General features: G+C 37.7%; 1 protein-coding gene across 3 annotated transcripts; it reads right to left on the reverse strand.

The window, feature by feature from the left end:
- Window positions 1-6,051: 6,051 nt before the first annotated feature.
- LOC107765441 (uncharacterized) lies at window positions 6,052-19,311 on the reverse strand. 3 transcript variants are annotated; one of them, XM_075231244.1, is made up of 6 exons: window positions 18,665-19,311; window positions 16,603-16,673; window positions 15,920-16,017; window positions 8,299-8,504; window positions 7,102-7,149; window positions 6,052-6,510 (listed from the first exon to the last, which is right to left on the reverse strand). In XM_075231244.1, exons 1-5 carry the CDS (start codon window positions 19,164-19,166, stop codon window positions 7,106-7,108), a joined length of 921 nt encoding a protein of 306 aa, XP_075087345.1. In that variant the 5' UTR covers window positions 19,167-19,311; the 3' UTR covers window positions 6,052-6,510; window positions 7,102-7,105. The 3 variants fall into 3 exon arrangements, with proteins under 3 accessions (XP_075087345.1, XP_075087343.1, XP_075087344.1); XM_075231242.1 differs by having other exon boundaries at window positions 16,603-16,703; XM_075231243.1 differs by having other exon boundaries at window positions 6,052-6,518; window positions 16,603-16,703.
- Between the last annotated feature and the right edge of the window lie 465 nt (window positions 19,312-19,776).

Here is a 19,776-nt window from a genome sequence, read left to right on the forward strand (position 1 = left end):
GCTTGCGAGGATGTTGCCCGTGCCATTAATGCCTTCTGTGAAGGTACGCGAGCTCTCTTCCCAAGTTCGGCGCACGCTTGCTAACTTGCACCTAGAGCCAGGCGAGTCATCGCACAGAAGACTTCTCCTCTTTTTTTGGTATGCGTGTAACTAAAATAAAAAAGAAGACGATGTTGACATGCAATATTTAGAAAAAACAAAAACTGGAAATGATACCTTTCAATCCCACCGACGTAGAAGCATTATTAGTCATGAGATGATAATAGAAGGTAGATTAACTTTTTGGTATTGAGCTAATCTTTGATTGTTTTCAAGTATTAATCTCGGGAATACGTTTATATTTGCTAATATATGGTGTTATAGTTCAGTAAAATCTTAAATGGGTAATGTATATATAGCTGATCCTTCTCTATCTAATTTCTCTTGAAAGAGAAGAATGTAGATAATTATTTTTTGATTAATCATCTGATATCTGAAATTAACTAATCCGACTAATAAATTTATACTGAGTAGGGCTATTAACGGAATAAAATGATCCCTACCAAAAAGTTCGACATTTTCAAGGCTCGAACTCAAAAACCCTAGTGAATGTTGAAAGTGTTCCACCCTTCCCGTCATATCTCTTGGTGGTAAATCATTCAAGACAAAATGTACTATAACAATTACTTATACAATTGCTCATGCCCTATCATCTGAGTATTTTAGTATAAATTTCCTATTTATTTATTTATTTATGTATTCTTTTAGTTGAAATATATAATAACCTTATAACAAGTAGAGGATGTATATTATTAGTGGCAAATCAACACATTTGATTATTGCTTTCAACTCAAACTATATATTATATAATATATTGAACTTTTTTGAATATATAGCTGTACTAAATTTGTACTCATTGTCACAAAGAAATAGAGTATAGTAATGTTTTCCACCTACTAAATTAAAATCTTGAATCCATCCATACTCAAATATAATAAAGGGAAGCCCGATGCATTAAGCTCCCGCTATGCGCATGGTCCGGGGAAGGACCGGAACACAAGGATCTATTATACGCAGTCTTACCCTACATTTTTGCAAGAGGCTGTTTCCACGGCTTGAACCCGTGACCTCCTGGTCACATGACAGCAACTTTACCAGTTTTTACGGCATCTCGTACTCAAATATAATGAGATGCCAAATTGGTGTAAAGGGTTAGAGTTGGGCTAATATCTATCAAAAGGCTAGTTTAAATGCATGCCCAAGATTGCTCAACCACACCTTTTCTTCATTCTCTTCTTTCACCAACCTTATATGCATTAATAATGAAAAGACAGTTCACAGAATTTCTGTTTCATTGCCTTCCTTCTTAGTGATTGATATTGAAGCAACATTCTTGAATTGTTCATACATTCATTCCCTTTCAAATGGCAATAAGTGAAGAGGCAATTGCTCCTGTTATAGGGAGTCAGTATACACTATTATAATCACTGAACACAAACCCTTTCTCAATGTAAAAACAATGTATGCCAATTCCTAACATAGCATTAGTGATTTTGAACAGTCGCTTATGACCAGTGTCGTACGCAAATTTTTATATAAATGGTGTCATAATTTGAAAAAATGAACAAATGAATTAATCATTATAATAATAAGCGGTGTCATTTTCTATATGTATTTTCAATATTTACATTTTTCTTATAAATATCTAGTGAAAAATTTCGATCAAGCGGTATCCCGTGACACCACATGGTATAAGGTGCATATGCCCCTACTCATGGCACCACCGATAGGTGTGGAGAGATGGTTATAGTTTATTTAATATATTAGTCGAATCATTAAGTTTTGAATACCAAATATTCAAAGAAGAAAGCAAAAAAAAAAAACAATAGTTTTTAACATTTTCAAACCAAAACATAAAATGTTATTTGTTCACATGTTATTGTACTTGCCCTTGGTATATAGTTCACCCAAACATAATGCAAGAATATTTTTATGAATTAATTAAGAAAATAAATATTTAACAAATAGAAGGAAGTGCGTACGTAATGGAAGAATGTACAGATCACCAAATATATATCCTTTCAATAGGAGCTTAAAATCATTGCCTAATTGATTTAATCATTGGATCATCATTCGGGCACATCTGTAATCACATAGATTTTCCAGGGAATATATACTGTAAAGCCTAGAAAACGATTTTATATATATATAATAAGTTTTCATAAAGTTAGATATATATTTCATAACCATTACATCTAAATTGTAAATCTCTACTATGACCACTATATTAATGTACAGTGTCCTATACTGTGACAAATGTCTTTGCTTTTATTTTAATTGCTCCAAAATACCCAAGTAATTTACTGAATTCTATAGTTGTAGGACAGGTACAGGTGAAAAAAGACACCCCACTCCCCAAACATGATGCTTGAATGAATTATATCTATCAGGTTGTTTGGTTCAAAATCAGATTATTTTGAGATTATATTTAAGATTATAATTCTGAAATTATAACTAAAATATTTATTCCACCTTCAATATGATATAGATAATCCCATGATTATAATATTAAAGTTATCTTCATTTTAGCTACCCTTAATCAAATAAAGATAAATTCAATTTCAAATTTTCTATGGGTAATGGGGATAACTCACTTAATCGTATAACTTGTTTTTTTTTTTGCCTCTCAAATCTATATGCACGATTGGCTTGGTAAAAGATGTTGTCAGAAACACTGTATATCCTGATGTCTAGGTCCTATCATATTTGTTTTTTAACCCCAATTTGGGGCGACAATGTATTTCTGTTACCCATTATTGTGCTAATAATTGGTGATCAACAAATGACACAAGTTTCATGCTTTTCAACTTCAACAAATTACTCAAGTATTAAATCTGTCTTTTGGAAAGAAAGAAAAATAAGCAAAACTTCATCGCAGGGGCTGTCAAGGGATTCATACGATGCAAAATCCGATTTGTACATTATATTTTGAATTCTCTTAATATAGCCCAAAAATATAGCTCAATGGTCAAGGGGTTCAAAACTTTTGTAAGGTCACTGGTTTAATTTTCACTGGCCATAGTCTCTTTTAATTTTTTAATTTTTTCTTTTTCTGAATCCCCTTAATAAAATCCGGCCTCCGTCACTTCTTCATCAGCTACCATATCTCTTGTTTGTTCAGAATTAAATATTTTAGGAAATATTCAATCATTAATGATAATTACAGTAGTTGTTGTTGTTGTAGTACTGCCTTTAATATATACAAACTGGACAAAATAAGTGAATATGGTATTCTTTTGGTTGGTTTTGAATAATTTAATTTATAAGATTTTCAGTTCATATGATAAATCGATCGCTTAGATTTCTATTTTTTCGTTAGGATCAAATATGTTTAAAGTACATCCTATCAAAAACAGAGAAAAGGTTGGGAAAAATCCTAAATGAGTTGAGGTTTGCTGTCCGTTCTTACGAGGGCATCTTTGAACTTGAAAGCAGTATACTTCTTCTATGGCCAGTCTACAGCTTCAACCACAAAAGACTGAAAGAGAAAAGAATCCTCTACTCAAAGATAATACAATTGAAAATATTACTTTCTTTTTATGGTGATATTTTTAACAGAAAACATTTTTAAAAAGGTAGAAAGCTTTATGAGTGCACCTTTGCGAGTGCACCCACTATAACTTTTGTGATAGAGTGTACTTGTCAAACATATACTTATGTGATTCTTGAGAAATGCCTGCATAATAAGTAGTTCGGAAGTAAATGCACTAGCCATCAATGTCCGTAGCCGTCAAAATGAACTTGGCCTGACCCTAAACCAACCTATCGGTTCGGGGTGGGATTGGGTTAAAATTGTTCAGCCCAATTTAAACCTGAGGCCATCAAGCTCAGGTCTAGTCAGTCCCCTACCTCATGAGGAAGGGTTGGCGTGGCTAATGAGAGCTAATTTTAGAAAAAATATTTAAAGTGATTTTGAGTAAGCAACAACAACAACCTAATAAAATCTCATAAGTGGGGTCTAGGGAGGGTAGTGTGTACGCAGACCTTATCCTTACCCCGAAGGAGTAGAGAGGCTGTTTCCGAAAGACTCTCGGCTCAAGAAGACGGAAAAGACGAAAAGAGAAGGAAAAGGACAATATATTAGTACTATCAAACAGAAACCAAAGAAATAATATTAGCATCATAAGAACTAGAAAATAATTGAAATGCAATAACAAAACCAGAAAATAAGCTCGATGCTATGAAAACATAAGGATAGGGAGAACACAACATAAACCCCTAGCAGTCTAAGACCACCCCTATCGAACTAGCCTCACCCCTGGACTCGACTACGTCCTAACCTACAACCCTAATACTCGACCTTCACACCTTCCTATCAAGGGGCATGTCCTCGAAAATCTGCAGCAACGTTATGTCCTGTCTAATCACCTCTCCCCAATACTTCTTAGGCCGTCATCTACCTCTTCACGTCCCCGCCAGGGCCAAACTCTCGCACCTCCTCACCGGAGCATCACGGCTCCTCCTCCGCACGTGCCCGAACCATCTGAGCATCGCTTCCGTATCTTGTCATCCATAGGAGTGAGTCACGCCCACCTTCTCCCGAATAACTTCATTCATAATCTGATCCATCCTAGTATGCCCGTACATCCACCTTAACATCTGCATCTCTGTCACTTTCATCTTCTGGATATGAGAGTTCTTAACCTGCCAACACTCTGCCCCATACAACATGGTCGGTCTAACCATAACTCTATAGAACTTACCTTTGATTAACGGTGGCACTCTCTTGTCACACAGGACTCCTGATGCTAACCTCCATTTTATCCACCCCACCCCTATACGGAGTGTGACGTCCTCATCAATCTCTCCGTCCTCTTGGATAATCGACCACAGGTACTTAAAACTACTTCTCTTGGGGATGACCTGTACTCCAAGCCTCACGTCCATGCCCACATCCCACGACTCGACGCTGAACTTGCATTCCAGATATTTTGTCTTAGTCCTGCTCAACTTGAAACCCTTAAACTCAAGGGTGTGCCTCCAAACCTCTAGCCTGTCGTTAACACCGCTTCGTGTCTTATCAATCAAAACTATGTCGCCAGCGAATAAAACACCGGTAAAATAAAAGTTTCTTGAGAAGTGAGTGTATCTAGCCCTATACTTCCACTTTAGAGAGCTATTAATATTGACCCCACAACCCCTCTTCTTATTTTTAATGTTTGAATGCGTGCAATTAATGGAACTCGTTTACATCTTATTTGAAAAAATCGGAGAAATATAGCTGCAAAAACTTCAAATTGTGAGTTGCGCCTCTATGCTTCAGAAAAAACATCAAATTGTGATGGTCAGTCTCGATTTTAAGCTGTCCACTTTGTAAGTAATGTCTCTATTTTCCTACGGCATGTGAGACTATTACGAAAGGTGGATAAGCTCAATTCTTAGTGCAAAGGTTACAGGTTCACATGAACTCATTAACTTTTACCTTGTATTTATACTAAAAGAATTCATTAAATGTATAAAAATTTATATCTGAAACACAATTCATTGGTTTAATTATCATTATACATTAACTTGAGATCGTTATACGAACTCATTAACTTAAAATTCTGGATCCACATCTAGCTTGTAAGGCTTAGGAAAACTATGGTCTAACCTCTTTCGGTAGAACAACTCCATCTCACTTATACTAGCATTGGTTTCTATAATAAATGTTCTGATGAAATCTGCCTAGAAGAAATCCAATCCATGAGCTTGTGTCATGGCTCTCATAAGAACACACAAGGATCTCTTAGCCTCATCACTCCATTTAAAGGAACTACTCTCTAGGAAACTAGTTAATATGCAAAATGTATGATCCTTGAGCCATGTTAACATTCGAGATCCAGCACTATTCCAGTTAGTTCCCCTTTTGACAGCAACAGTATCGTAGGTTGAGCTGTAGTTCTTAATCTGGAGAAATAACAATGACAGAGCAACAGTATCGTAGGTTGAGCTGTAGTTCTTAAACTGGAGAAATAACAATGACAGAGCACAATACAGACCAGGTGCTTGAGATAAGGAAAATAGCCACCATTCGAAAGTAAAGATAGCAGCTCGTATTTACGGTTGTTTCATTATATTGAAGTTGATATATAATGAATAAATAGCTGCTAGTACAGCATAACAAAGATGAAATAAAAATGAATTCAAATTTACAGCTCCAAAACACCATCATATACTATTTGACCTCTATTTCCCGCCTCCTTTTTCTTCTGTCTCCAGCAAAGAATATAACATAAAGTAAAGAACAATAAGACCCAAAAAGTCTACCATAGAAGAATAGAGGAAATGGAAACAATAAGACCCAAAAAGTCTACCATAGAAGGATAGAGGAAATGGAATATGGTGAGTATATATTGACTAATTTTTGTAGCTGGCTTTGTCATTCTATCCCATACGAATACCTCATCGAGAAGGACTTCATCCTGAAGCTTTCCGAACAGCAGGCAGCCAGTGCTATGCGCTTACTTACATTACAATGTTGAGAGCTTCCTGCAGACCTGTCCAAGTTAGTAGAGCTTAACATACACAAGTGTGGCTAAACCCCACTCTAAATAGTAAATACCATGAAACCTTGGCTTGCGGAATTATTTGGAGAAATTTTTCTTCTTTTGATAAAGGAAATTTTTCAGAGAATCTTAACTAAAAGTATACTTTATTCTTAAAATTTTGGGAATGATTTTGAGTGACTAGTAGCACTTTGATCATATCATATGCACTCATACTTCCTGATGATGCCACATAAGAATTGTGCATAGATAAATCCAGTAGAAGGGAAACTCAAAGCTCCCCCCCACCCCAAACAACCGGAACTTTCTCAACAAACATACGAACACACAGAATGATTATCCACTATACAGATTGTCAGCTTTATGATATTAATTTAACATACTGAAAGTTTGCTCCCAGTAGAAAGTGCAGCAATACTTACATCACATAGTTCACACAGCAATTCCTTGTATTAGATTCAAATATGTCAAAGTTAGTGACTTATGGTCTCAACTTAAGTTATGTGAGGGGGAGATACAAATAAGTCACTGGTAAAGTTTGTTTTTTAAAAACAAAAGACAGAACCGGGCTCACCAATCTATATCTTGTCAAAATCATCATCGAAGGCATCATCCCCATCATCTGACAAATGAAACGGATAATCAATGTGCTGCAACTTGATCATTCAGAATGTGTAGTACAGTTACTTAAATTTCCCTAAACACAGAGTCAGATTCTTCAACAGCAACAAGAAATCAAATCTAAAAGGAACGACATATTTCAATCTTGAAAAAACCAAAGGAATGGACATGAAATATAAAACGTAAAATGTTATAATGAAACTCATACAGTTCGAAAAGCCTATCAGCTTGTTAAGCATCTTATAACTAGAACAAAATTGGCTTGCAAAATTGGACAAAAGAATACTTCAACTATCTTATTACTTCTACAACACTGAAACTAAGGCAAGTTTTTGGTGGTTATCAGTGTGGATATTTTAAGCCTCCGCTAATAAAAATGGAGATGTCCCATGTCATTACTGATGCTATGTGGATGTTTGATATAATTTGTAGTGGTCAACAGTATTTTATGAAAAAAAGACATACTTGAAAGGAACGGTGAACACTAACATTTGTGAACAGAAGGAAATGTTTAAGTTTTATTCTTTTGATAGGTTTTTCTAAAATTGTCTTGCAGATCTTTGTGATACATGTATGCATAAAGTACTACTTATCCTAAATGCTATTTGAAGGCCAAAACTGAAAGACTTCAAGCAGAGATAGTAATTGCAGATCTAAGACAACAATAGATAACTGCATCAAAATTATTGTCTTTCTATTATTATCTTATTTATTCTTGATGGCAACAGATTAAGGTCACAATTTTGAGTGGAGTGGACACACTAACTGTGTGCAAACTAAAATTTAAGGAAAGACAGAACATTTATAACAGTTCTTACTTTTTTTGTCAGAATATATCATTATTATTGTAAAGGTAAGGTATACAAATTGCCACTGTTATTATGGAATCAAATTGTGATAACAGTCTATATCAATCCAATAACGACATGTAGTAAAAAGGAAAACGACACCTAGCCGAGATACTGCAAAGAATTGAAGCTGGTATGTTCAGACTAATCTTGCTTCCTAATTGTTTACTTTTGCTTTCCTTGTTTTCAGAAGAGAGGGACATGCAAAGAGCAAAGATATAAAGATTGACTACAGAACTATAAGCAAAGAGCAATCTATTGTTCAACCAGTTGGAAAATATGTTGAAATGTAAATAGAGTACCTGGCCCATCATCGCTGTCTTCTCCAAGGAGAAAAACATCCAAATCCTGGTCTGACGTTGATGAGGCTGCCTTTTTATTTGTCTGGGGTGTTGCCTCAACCACTGGTTTAGAAGTTGTTCCAGCTGATGAAACCTCCTTTTCATTCTCCACTTGTGCCTTTTCAACAAATTTTATTTCGGCCTCTTCCATGTATTTCTTTTCATACCTGTGAGAAGGCACGGGAGAAAATATGTTATTGATATTAGATGAACAATACAATACAAGAGGTCCTTATTTATAGCTATACTATACAAGGACATACTACTCTTCTACCAATGTGGGACAATACTACACTATATACATGCTGTAAACTAACAGATTCCCCTCAAGCAGGTGCATACAAATCATATGTACCGAGCTTGTTACATATATAACCAATACGAGGACCAGTGAGAGACTTGGTGAAAATATCTGCAAGTTGATCATTCGACCTCACAAACTTTGTAGCAATCTCTCCTGAAAGTATCTTTTCTCTGACGAAGTGACAATCAATCTCAATGTGTTTAGTTCTCTCATGGAACACCGGATTTGATGCAATATGAAGGGCAGCTTGATTATCGCACACAAGTTCCATCCGACTGATTTCACCAAATTTCAACTCCTTGAGCAATTGTTTGGTCCAGGCTAGCTCACATGTTGCCATAGCCATTACTCGATATTCTGCTTCTGCACTAGACCGAGCAACTACATTCTGTTTCTTGCTCTTCCAGGACACCAAATTTCCTCCTACTAAAACACAATATCCAGACGTAAAACATCTATCAGAAGGTGATCCTGCCCAATCAGCATCTGAGTATCCAATGATCTGCTCATGACCTCGATCCTCAAAGAGTAACCCTTTGCCTGGAGCCGATTTTATATATCGAATAATGCGGACAACTGCATCCCAATGATTATCACAGGGAGAATTCATAAACTGACTTACAACACTCACAGAATAAGAAATGTCGGGTCTAGTCACTGTGAGATAATTTAATTTTCCAACCAGCCGCCTATAGCTTGCAGGATCGCTAAGCGGCTCCCCCTGTCCTGGCATAAGTTTAGAATTCAAATCCATCGGAGTGTCAACAGGTCTGCAACCTATCATCCCCGTCTCCTCAAGAATGTCTAAAGCATATTTTCTTTGAGAAATAACAATACCTGAGCTAGACTGGGCAACCTCAATACCTAGAAAGTACTTCAATCTGCCTAGATCCTTAGTTTGGAAGTGCTGGAAGAGATGCTGCTTCGGATTGGTAATACCATCCTGATCATTGCCAGTAATAACAATATCATCAACATAGACTACCAGATAAATATAGAGACTTGAAGCAAAGTGCCGAGAAAACACAGAGTGATCAGCTTCACTACGAATCATGCCAAACTCCTGGATAACCGTGCTAAACTTACCAAACCAGGCTCGAGGAGACTGCTTTAGACCATAAAGTGACCGACGCAAGCGACATACAAGGCCACGAGACTCCCCTGAGCAACAAAACCAGGTGGTTGCTCCATATAAACCTCATCCTCAAGATCACCGTGAAGAAAGGCATTTTTAATGTCCAGCTGATAGAGGGGCCAATGACGAACCGCAGCCATGGATAGAAAAAGGCGGACTGAAGCCACTTTAGCCACGGGAGAGAAGGTATCACTGTAATCGAGCCCAAATATCTGAGTATATCCTTTGGCAACAAGACGGGCCTTAAATCGATCAATCTGTCCATTGGGACCAACTTTGACTGCATAAACCCAATGACAACCAACAGTAGATTTACCTGAGGTAAGAGGAACAAGCTCCCAAGTACCATTTGTATGTAAAGCAGACATCTCGTCACTCATAGCCTGTCGCCATCCTGGATGAGACAACGCTTCACCTGTAGACTTAGGGATGGAAACCGAGGACAAAGAAGATATAAAAGCATAATGGGGAGATGACAGACGATGATAGCTCAAACCGACATAATGAGGATTAGGGTTAAGTGTGGTCCGTATACCTTTCCGAAGTGCAATCGGTGTACTAGGAGCAGGGTCCGCAGCAGGGGCAGGGTCAGGGTCAGGTGCAGGACGAGAACCAGTTGGGCCTGATGGAAGACGCAAACGACGATGATAAGTCAAGAGTGGTGTTCCTGTGGCTGGGGAACTAGGGGGAACAACACTAGACTCCTCAACGGTTGGTATGGATGAAACCTCTATGGTCGAAGGTAGAGGAGGAGCTATAGTAAACTCCTCAAAGGTCGGTATAGGTAAGACCTCAGATATATCATGGTGGTCAGCAGAGGTAAAGAAAGGTTTAGACTCAAAAAATGTGACGTCAGCTGACATAAGGTACCTACGAAGATCTGGAGAATAACAACGATATCCCTTCTGAACACGAGAATAACCAAGGAAGACACACTTGAGAGCACGAGGAGCTAACTTATCTTTCCCAAGGGCTAAGTTATGAACAAAACACGTGCTCCCAAAAACACGAGGTGGAAGAGAGTATAAGGGTGACTGGGGAAACAATACTGAATGCGGAATCTGATTTTTGATGGGAGATGAAAGCATCCGATTAATCAAATAACAAGCTGTGAGAACTGCATCGCCCCAAAAACGCAACGGAACACGAGATTCAATTAGAAGTGTGCGAGCAGTCTCAATAAGGTGCCTATTCTTTCTCTCAGCAACCCCATTTTGCTGAGGGGTATAAGGACAAGATGTCTGATGAATAATTCCTTGAGAAGTCATAAACTGCTGAAATTAAGAAGATAAATATTCTAAGGCATTATCACTGCGAAAAATGTGAATAGAAACATCAAATTGGTTTTTGATTTCAGCACAGAAACTCTGGAATATAGAAAATAACTCAGAACGATCTTTCATTAAGAAAAGCCAAGTACATCTTGAATAATCATCAATGAAACTGACAAAATAACGAAATTCCAAGGATGAATTGGCTCTACTAGGGCCCCATATATCAGAATGAACTAAGGAGAAGACAGACTCTGCATGACTCTCAACACTACGCGAAAAGGAGGCTCGGGTATGTTTCCCAAGTTGACACGACTCACAATCTAATGTAGAAAATCTAGGCACCATCTTCTGAAGTTTGGATAAACTCGGATGTCCTAAACGTCTGTGGATTAGATCTGGAGGATCTGTAACTAGACATGTTGTGGAAGGACTGAGTGAGTTAAGGTAGTAAAGGCCTTCTGATTCACGTCCTGTACCAATTGTCTGTCCCGTACTGCGGTCCTGCATAATAAAAGAATCGTCAATAAAATATATACCACAATGGAGGGCACGAGTCAAACGACTAACAGATGCAAGACTAAAAGGACAGCCAGGGACATAAAGAACGGAATCTAGGGTGATAGAAGACAAGGGATTAGCTTGTCTAACTCCTTTTGCCTTAGTTTGACATCCATTGGCTAAAGTAACAGTGGGAAGAGACTGTGAATATAAAATATTTGACAAAAGTGATATATTACCAGAGATGTGATCAGAAGCGCCGGAGTCCATGACCCATGGGCCAAGAGTGCTAGACTAGGAAACACAAGCAAAAGAATTACCAGTAACAAAAGTATCAGTCTGAGCAACTGAGGCTACTTGTGGAGATGTCTGCTTACTTGCTCGATACTGAAGGAGCTCATTATATTCTTCTTTAGATAAAGAAAATCCTTGGTTACCTGGAGTCTCGGTCTGAGCAATGTAAGCATTTTTGGGTGGACGACCATGTAAGGAATAGCACATTTCACGAGTGTGTCCAAGTTTGTGACAATAAGAACACTTGGGTCTAGATCTTCCAAAACGACCTCCTCCTCGTCTATGCTCCATAGTTTGAGATGCCCGAACATCCATTGTCTTGGATGCAAGAACAGAGGAATCAAGTATCTATGATGAGATCACTGGTGGACTTGGTGCTGCAGCAAGGCGGAGTAATCGAGAGAATAATTCATCTAACTGTAGGGACAGACGGACTAGCCAAAATCTGGTCGCGTACTGAATCAAGATCATTAGGAAGTCCAGCGAGGGTAAGAACGAGAAACATCTTCTGTCGCTGCTCTTGTTGTTTTTCCACACTAGCAGAAACTGGCATCAACTTCTCAAATTCCTCCATGACTGCCTGTACTTGACCCAAGTAAGTAGACATATCCAATTCCTGCTTCTTTAAGTTTGTCATCCGTGATATCACATCATAGAAGCGAGATATGTCATTAGTGTATAAGGTCCGTGCCTTTGCCCAAACCAAATAACATGTCTGGAATGGACGAAACAAGGGCATCAACTTGGAATCAATAGATCGCCACAAGATGCTACATAACTGAGCATCGATTTTTGCCCTAAGTGTTATTGCCTTTTCATCTTCATCGCTAGACTGTTTGATTAGATGATCTTGAACACCTTGACCTCTACACCATAACTCGACAAATGAAGCCCAAGCTAAGTAGTTTGAACCTCCCATCAAAGGTTCCGAGGTAATAATAGCACTAGAGCTTCCAGAACTCATGTTTCTAGACCCAAAAGCATCAAATCTCAAAGACATTGTTGCAAATTATTACCAAATAGGAGAAAGAATCAACTGTAATCCACTGAAACAGTGTACGGAAACACAGAAACAGAATACTGAAATACTGTAGCTGCCGGAATCTACTGCAGCTGCCGGAATAGTATTGTAGCTGTCGGAATAGTAATGTAGCTGCCGGAAAAAACTCAAAGTTTTCGGAATGAAATGAAAACAGTAGGGGTAGGATCGGAATTACCAGACGACCCAACTGTTCTGAAGGAAGATTTTCAAAAAATGGCCGGAAGTGGTCGTACGCGCCGGCGCGTGAACTCACGCGCGTGAGCTTCTGGTGGTGCATGGAGAGGCTGCTGCCGGAGCTTTTCACTGGGGTTTGGTCGCCGGACAGTGACGACTCTTGTGGTAGTGTTGGATTTTGCACAACACTGACAGAAATGAAGCAGATAGAAAACAGACTTAAAAAAGTACTAATTTCTCTTTCCCGGAATCGCTGGAATTTATGCACAGCGATTTCTCTTTCCCGGAATCGCTGGAATTTATGCACAGCGATAAGTCTCTCACAATTGCTCTGATACCATGTGAGAAGGCACGGGAGAAAATATGTTATTGATATTAGATGAACAATACAATACAAGAGGTCCTTATTTATAGCTATACTATACAACGACATACTACTCTTCTACCAATGTGGGACAATACTACACTATATATATGTTGTAAACTAACAATACCTAATTCAGATGTAGCCTAAATTAGTAAAGCTCTAACTACTATATATGGGCCAAATCCAAGAAATGCATACTTGCACGGAGAAGAAATTGAATGTTAATCATATTTCGGCACAGTGAACAAATAATCTGCCTATTTTACCATGTACCCTAAACCCTAACCTTCTCCGGGAAAGCAGCTATATGCCTCTATTGGCTTAAAATGCCTTACCTTGTGGCCTTTTTATTTAGGAGGCAAATCTCCCTGTTAGGTTGAAGCCTCTACAAGGTCTTCATTGACACGAAGGGGCACCACCAAATTGTTACAACACATAAAGGAATTATCCCTAAATTCATGAATTAGTATTATTATTTTTTAGTATGTGCTAAATGCCAATATATACTGAGTGAAAAGCCACGTAAAATAGTGTTTAGTGTATACATCTGATCACTAAAACTCAGTTCCTTTCATGATAGGAGACTAAGAAAGTTCATTATGCTTTTTACATCATTGACTTTACTCACTTACAGCAGAAGCCAAAAGGGAAGTAATATGTACTTTAATCTGAGAATATTCTCAGCTTTGCTTTCAGAAACCCTCTGATCCTCTCTTTCGACAGAAAATGTCCCACATCTTGCTTCACTCCTTGCCAGATTCTTTGTTGTACCAGGACAGCATTCAATTCTCTACCGTTATGAGCATATACCACACACTAAATGTACCGACCAAGAACTGAGACAGTTGTGAGGCCATGTGGCAGTGAATGAATTGCTGGTTCACAGATTGTATCGGCCTCAGATAAATGGCATCTATTGCATAATACCATTCTCATATTCTGAAGATTATCTTGTGTGAGAACAACCTCATGCATCAAAGTCCAGCACATTCATTTATCATTTTTAGAAAGAAAACTAGTAAGTCCATTTTAATTGCTCTTGCAGTAGCCCATTCTTTAAGGTTTTTGGTCAAGGTTGTCTTATCTTAAGAGAGATCTACTTTTCATTAACATTGAACGATTATCTCATTTTGGATATTGAAATTAATAAGAGGAAGATCAGTTAAATGTGCTAGATTGAGCTCTAACAAATCTTTACTTGTGGCTTAAGCTCAAGAATGAGTTTTCAAAAAGACATTCCTACATGTCCTGAACAATCAATAGAATGAGTGGGATGTAATAATATCTAGGCTTCTGGTGGTGTAAAGCAGTGAATATCTTTCGGTGAGATACACCTTCAGATTTACCAACGAACTAAGAAGCTTTATTTTCACACTCACATCCTTAGTATTTATTACCACTGGGACAATCACGCCCTCTGTTATTCTACTTTCTTTTTCTTACAAATTTCCTTCTTATCAATGAAGGAAAATGAGAAGAAACGGGTTTAAGAAAGACAACTCAGCTCGTTTCCAACTAGCCAATAGATGCCATGAGCCACACAAGTTCAGAGTCTACCCCCACTTTCATTCATTGCCCGGTAGCAACAGATATCTGGAACATTTTCTTAACCATTTTTGGATTGAAATTGGTCTATGCCTATTCAGTCAGAGAGGTCTATGAAGCATGGGGTCTCAGCAGAGTTGACAAAAAGCCATTAAGCACATCTGGCTTCAGAGGCGTATGTAGTGTTATAGTACCGGGTTCATCTGAACTCAGTATTTTCGATGCGGAGTATAAATTTAGTGTAAAAATTTAAAAAAATTATAGCACATAGTGGGACTGAACCCATAACTTTAAGCATATAATAGGTTAAATACTAAAAACCTTAAAGGTTGAACCCATAGAGTTTAAATCCAGGGTCCGCCTCTGTCTGGCTTATGGTGCCTGCCTGTTTTTTTTGGTGTATCTGGATTGAAAGAAACCCCAGATGTTTTGATGGTATTTCAACTTCTAGAAGCAACCTGAAAGCTAAATGTTTGGTTAGCTTTTTAGTTGGGTGAATGTTTTCCCCGTAAATAACTCTGATATGTTTTTGGATTTTGTCAGCTCCTTAGCCTTATGACAATTTTTTTGTATTAGAGCTTACATTTTCCCTCTTTTGTAATCTCTGCATCTTCTTGATGCCTTTCTAATGACATTTTACTTACCTTCTATGTTGTGCGGACTCTCCAAAACAGCTGCCGCATCCGTGTTGGATCATCCAAAAATACACTACTTTTGGAAGTCTCAGAGAGGCTAAATTCCATTCTTAATAAACTGTCAAAATATTCACCCCTTAATCCTGACTAAATTAATTCAGCTCTTTCATACTGAACCTATACCCAATTATAAAAGCCAGCATGTTTCTGCATAACCTCACGATGTACTCCAAAAGTACAGATAGAATTAGGTCGGTTTGCGTAAGGAGATCACCATATAAAATAAAATGAAAGATCTCCAGTGAAGTACTTACGGGGCCACATGACTGTTAACTAGAATAAAGTAGATTCTCCAAAACTTCCGCTCCCTCATTATGCGTGGGCATAACTCATACCTTAGCTTTGAGATTTCCTGCAAAAACACCACATGTAATGCTCTTACTAACAATGGCAAATTTGCAAAAGGCACAATTTTATCAGACAATAATTGCACCATTCTGAACAGCCTTTTCCCTTTTCATAGACGTCAAAATTAAAAAGATGTGGTTCATTAGCAAAAGGCAGAATAGGAGATTACAAACTATTCAATATTTCAGTGTACACATCTGCTGAAAGACCAGAACTCAACAAAAATTTTGATGTACCATGAACTTACAAGAGAAGCTGACCAGGACAGTCAGTAGACCTTCTAAACTCAGAACACCAAATAAAGCAACAGATATTGAGACAATAGGTTGATGGACAACTTAAAACTAGTGTAATTATCTTTATATCGAATTCACTAATATGTTCCGACCTTTATTTTATGAAATGAGACTGATTAATATAGCTGACTCCAAGCTAGTTTGGAATTGAGACTTAGTCTATTGATCAGCCGACGCTGAGAGGGTGAATAACACCAGAAGTCATGCCCTCTTTAAAAAAGTCTATCAATCACCCGACCCTGAGAGGGTGAATAACACCAGAAGTCATCCCCTCTTTATTTTAAATGTCATACCTTGACAGATTGAAGAACAAGTTTTGCGTGTTTTTCCTGAAATTCTGTAAGATCCTGCCGAACATTTGAGACTGTAGGAATATCAGAAATCACTGAATCATCTGTGCACATCCAAGACATACTTCAGTTAAGCTAGTTTCTTTTGAGAATAGGTGACTCAAAAGAAATAAACAAGGAACATGTGATTAAGCATAGAAAAATCATTAGAAATTGTAAAAGGAGTCACAATTTTATGATAAATAATGAAAATAACACTGCATGTGAGAGCTTGCTAGATAAAGGAGGAGGATTGCGGTAGGTTGACGGTCGCATAAAACAAGTCTATTTATGATAAAGTCCTCATGATAGCTTACTGAATGGGAATTAAACGGGTCCAAATGGAGTGAAATGGATATTGAGGATGATAAATGAGGGAAATCACAATCTTTAACAAGTATGCTGCCAAAAACTAAAAATGACGTGCTCTAGAAATTATTGCAAGAGATGGGGATCTCAAAAAGATATGAATTCTGTTTTTTTTGTTTTTGTTTTGTTTGCACAGATATTGATGTTTGCTGTTAGAATTCCAGAAATGAGACTAGGAAATAGTAGCTTCTAATACACTTTTTCTTTAACTAACACTTCATGATTTAATCTAAATCGACAAGAGGGGGTTGCTCTAGTGGTGAGCACCCTCCACTTCCAACCAAGAGGTTATGAGTTCGAGTCACCCCAAGAGTAAGGTGGGGAGTTCTTGGAGGGAGGAAGCCGAGGGTCTATCGGATACAGCCTCTCTACTCCAGGGTAGGGGTAAGGTCTGCGTACTCACTACCCTCCCCAGACCCCACTAGTGGGATTATACTGGGTTGTTATTATTGATTTAATCTAAATCCTCCCTATACCATTTTAACCTTGAAGCTCATATAAGAGGTGCAACCAACAGTGTCCAACTGCCCATGCCTTGAAATGTTTACACTTTTCAGGCATATATCCTTGTAAGGTGGTGGACAAGGTCTTACCTGATGCATACTGCTAATAGAATTAGACTCTTGCAGAACAGAAATCATCATGTCATGTCATCTGAGACAACAGTTATCCTCTTCAAGTACTCTGGGCTAGAGATAAAGGAGGGAATACTTCTCCGTGGACTTGACATGTTCCACTTGCAATTTTCGCAGGGTGCTTTATCCGGAAACAAACACAATGACATCTATATATCTCATCACCGAGAAGGATGAGTTTGATTAAGTGCACTGCTTTGCTTGACGGAACCATTTGAATGTTAAGAAAATGTAAGAATGGTATGCAATTCGTTGACGAGACTAATAGTTGGACCTGGTGAAGTGAACCTCAGTCATTCATCTATTGTAGATCTAATTTGCACGGTTAGGTTATAGATGAACCAATCTAATGGATTTCAAGGTTAATGCTAAAATGTAATACCACTTTTAAAATTCAAACAAAATGTGCCATCACTCTCAGCATTCTTCAAATGTTAACCCAATGATCTGAATATAAGTTTTTCCTTAACCTAGGAGGGAAATATTAACAAAATCATTCCCTGAACATACTTGGTTTGGCTCTATACACCCTGTCATCATTGCACGTGAAGAATTATAAATGCAGTAATCTCAAATATATAGAATGAAGAGATGACTGACAACAATGAACGTAGAGGTTCAAAAACAATTTGAACATGTTCTCGCCACTTTAATACCCTGAATAACTAAACAACACCTAGTTTCTCTAGAATTCTATCTCTAAAGCTTCTAGTTCCTTCTATTTAATTCTTCTGTCATAAAACATTTTATATGTCTAGAGTTATAATTCCACAAATAGCGAATCTTCTTCGCATTCCCTCCTGTCAGAATTATTAGATTGAAATTGTGACATAGCAAAATGTAATATCTTCAATACTGTGAATTTCTCTTTTACATTTAGCACAGAGAACTCAGTGATCCAATTTTCTATTAATTTTCCTTCTTTCAGCAATCTAATTGAACTCCGAATTGAAAAATATACTTTTTCCAGTACAAGAAATACTACACTTTCACCTCTAATTCAGAAATGTACAACAAATTACCTTCAAGTGGGAAATCCTGAAAGGTATTAATGGTAATCCCCTTAACGAACTCTCTCAAATCATCAGTAACTCCAAATTTCTCGAGATCGGCAAGCGTAGGGGCAGATGACGCCGTTTGAGGAGCAGCCGACGACGAGTCAACAATGTGAGAAAGCGCAACGGAAGGGATTTGAAACTTGATCTGTTCAGCGCGTTTGAGAGCGTCGACTTTGATCTGATCGGCGCGTTTAGAAGCTTCAGATACGATAACATCGGCGCGTTTGGTAGCTTCGACGGCTATTTCCTTGGATCGTTTGGAAGCCTCGACAGCGATTTCTTTGGATCGCTTTGATGCCTCAACAGCAAATTCCTTAGATCGTTTGGAAGCTTCTAGAACGACGTCGGAGAGCTTGGAGGAACCAATGGTTAGCTCCTGAGAACGATTAGCGGCTTCTTTTGTGAATTCTGTGGTTCGCTTTGCTGCTTCTTCAGCAAAACTCCGAGCCTTTTGCCAGAAATCCATTGAACCTTTTTGGACTAACAAGAGAACAGAAGCTAATCAAAGTAATGGATCGGAGAAGTGTAATGGAGATGCTGCAAATGAGCTTCGGGATTCGGAATAGCGAAGTACTGAGTTTTAAAGACGACAAAGAAGAGAAGAAACAAATGAGGACTTTTTATTAGAGTTACGAAGAAGGAAGCGCCTTATACCGAGAAAATGATAAACATGGTCCCTCAAACATACGGGTACATTTGAAATAGTCCTTAAATATACTTTCGAGCAGTTTTGGTCCATTAAATTTGCTACAAACGAGCACTTTTGATCTTTGTAAAAAATATTGAACAAACTCTGACTGTCGCATTTAACGAGAAATGCAAAAAACATTTGGAGATGTAATTTTTTTATAATTTTTGCTATTTTGGTGTGAGTTGTAAGTTTCTACAGAATTTTTAGTTTAGGTCTGATATTTGATGTTATTTTTAATATTACTTGCTATTTGACAAGATTTTTCTAGCATTTTTGGGTTAAATTCTTTTTCTTATAATTTTTCGTTAAATCTAACGGTCAAAGTATGTTCAAATATTTGAGGGAACCAGATAACTCAATTTTAACAAATTTAAAGGATCAAAGT

This window comes from Nicotiana tabacum, chromosome 15 (genome assembly GCF_000715075.1).
Source record: "Nicotiana tabacum cultivar K326 chromosome 15, ASM71507v2, whole genome shotgun sequence".
NCBI classification, from domain to species: Eukaryota; Viridiplantae; Streptophyta; class Magnoliopsida; order Solanales; family Solanaceae; genus Nicotiana; species Nicotiana tabacum.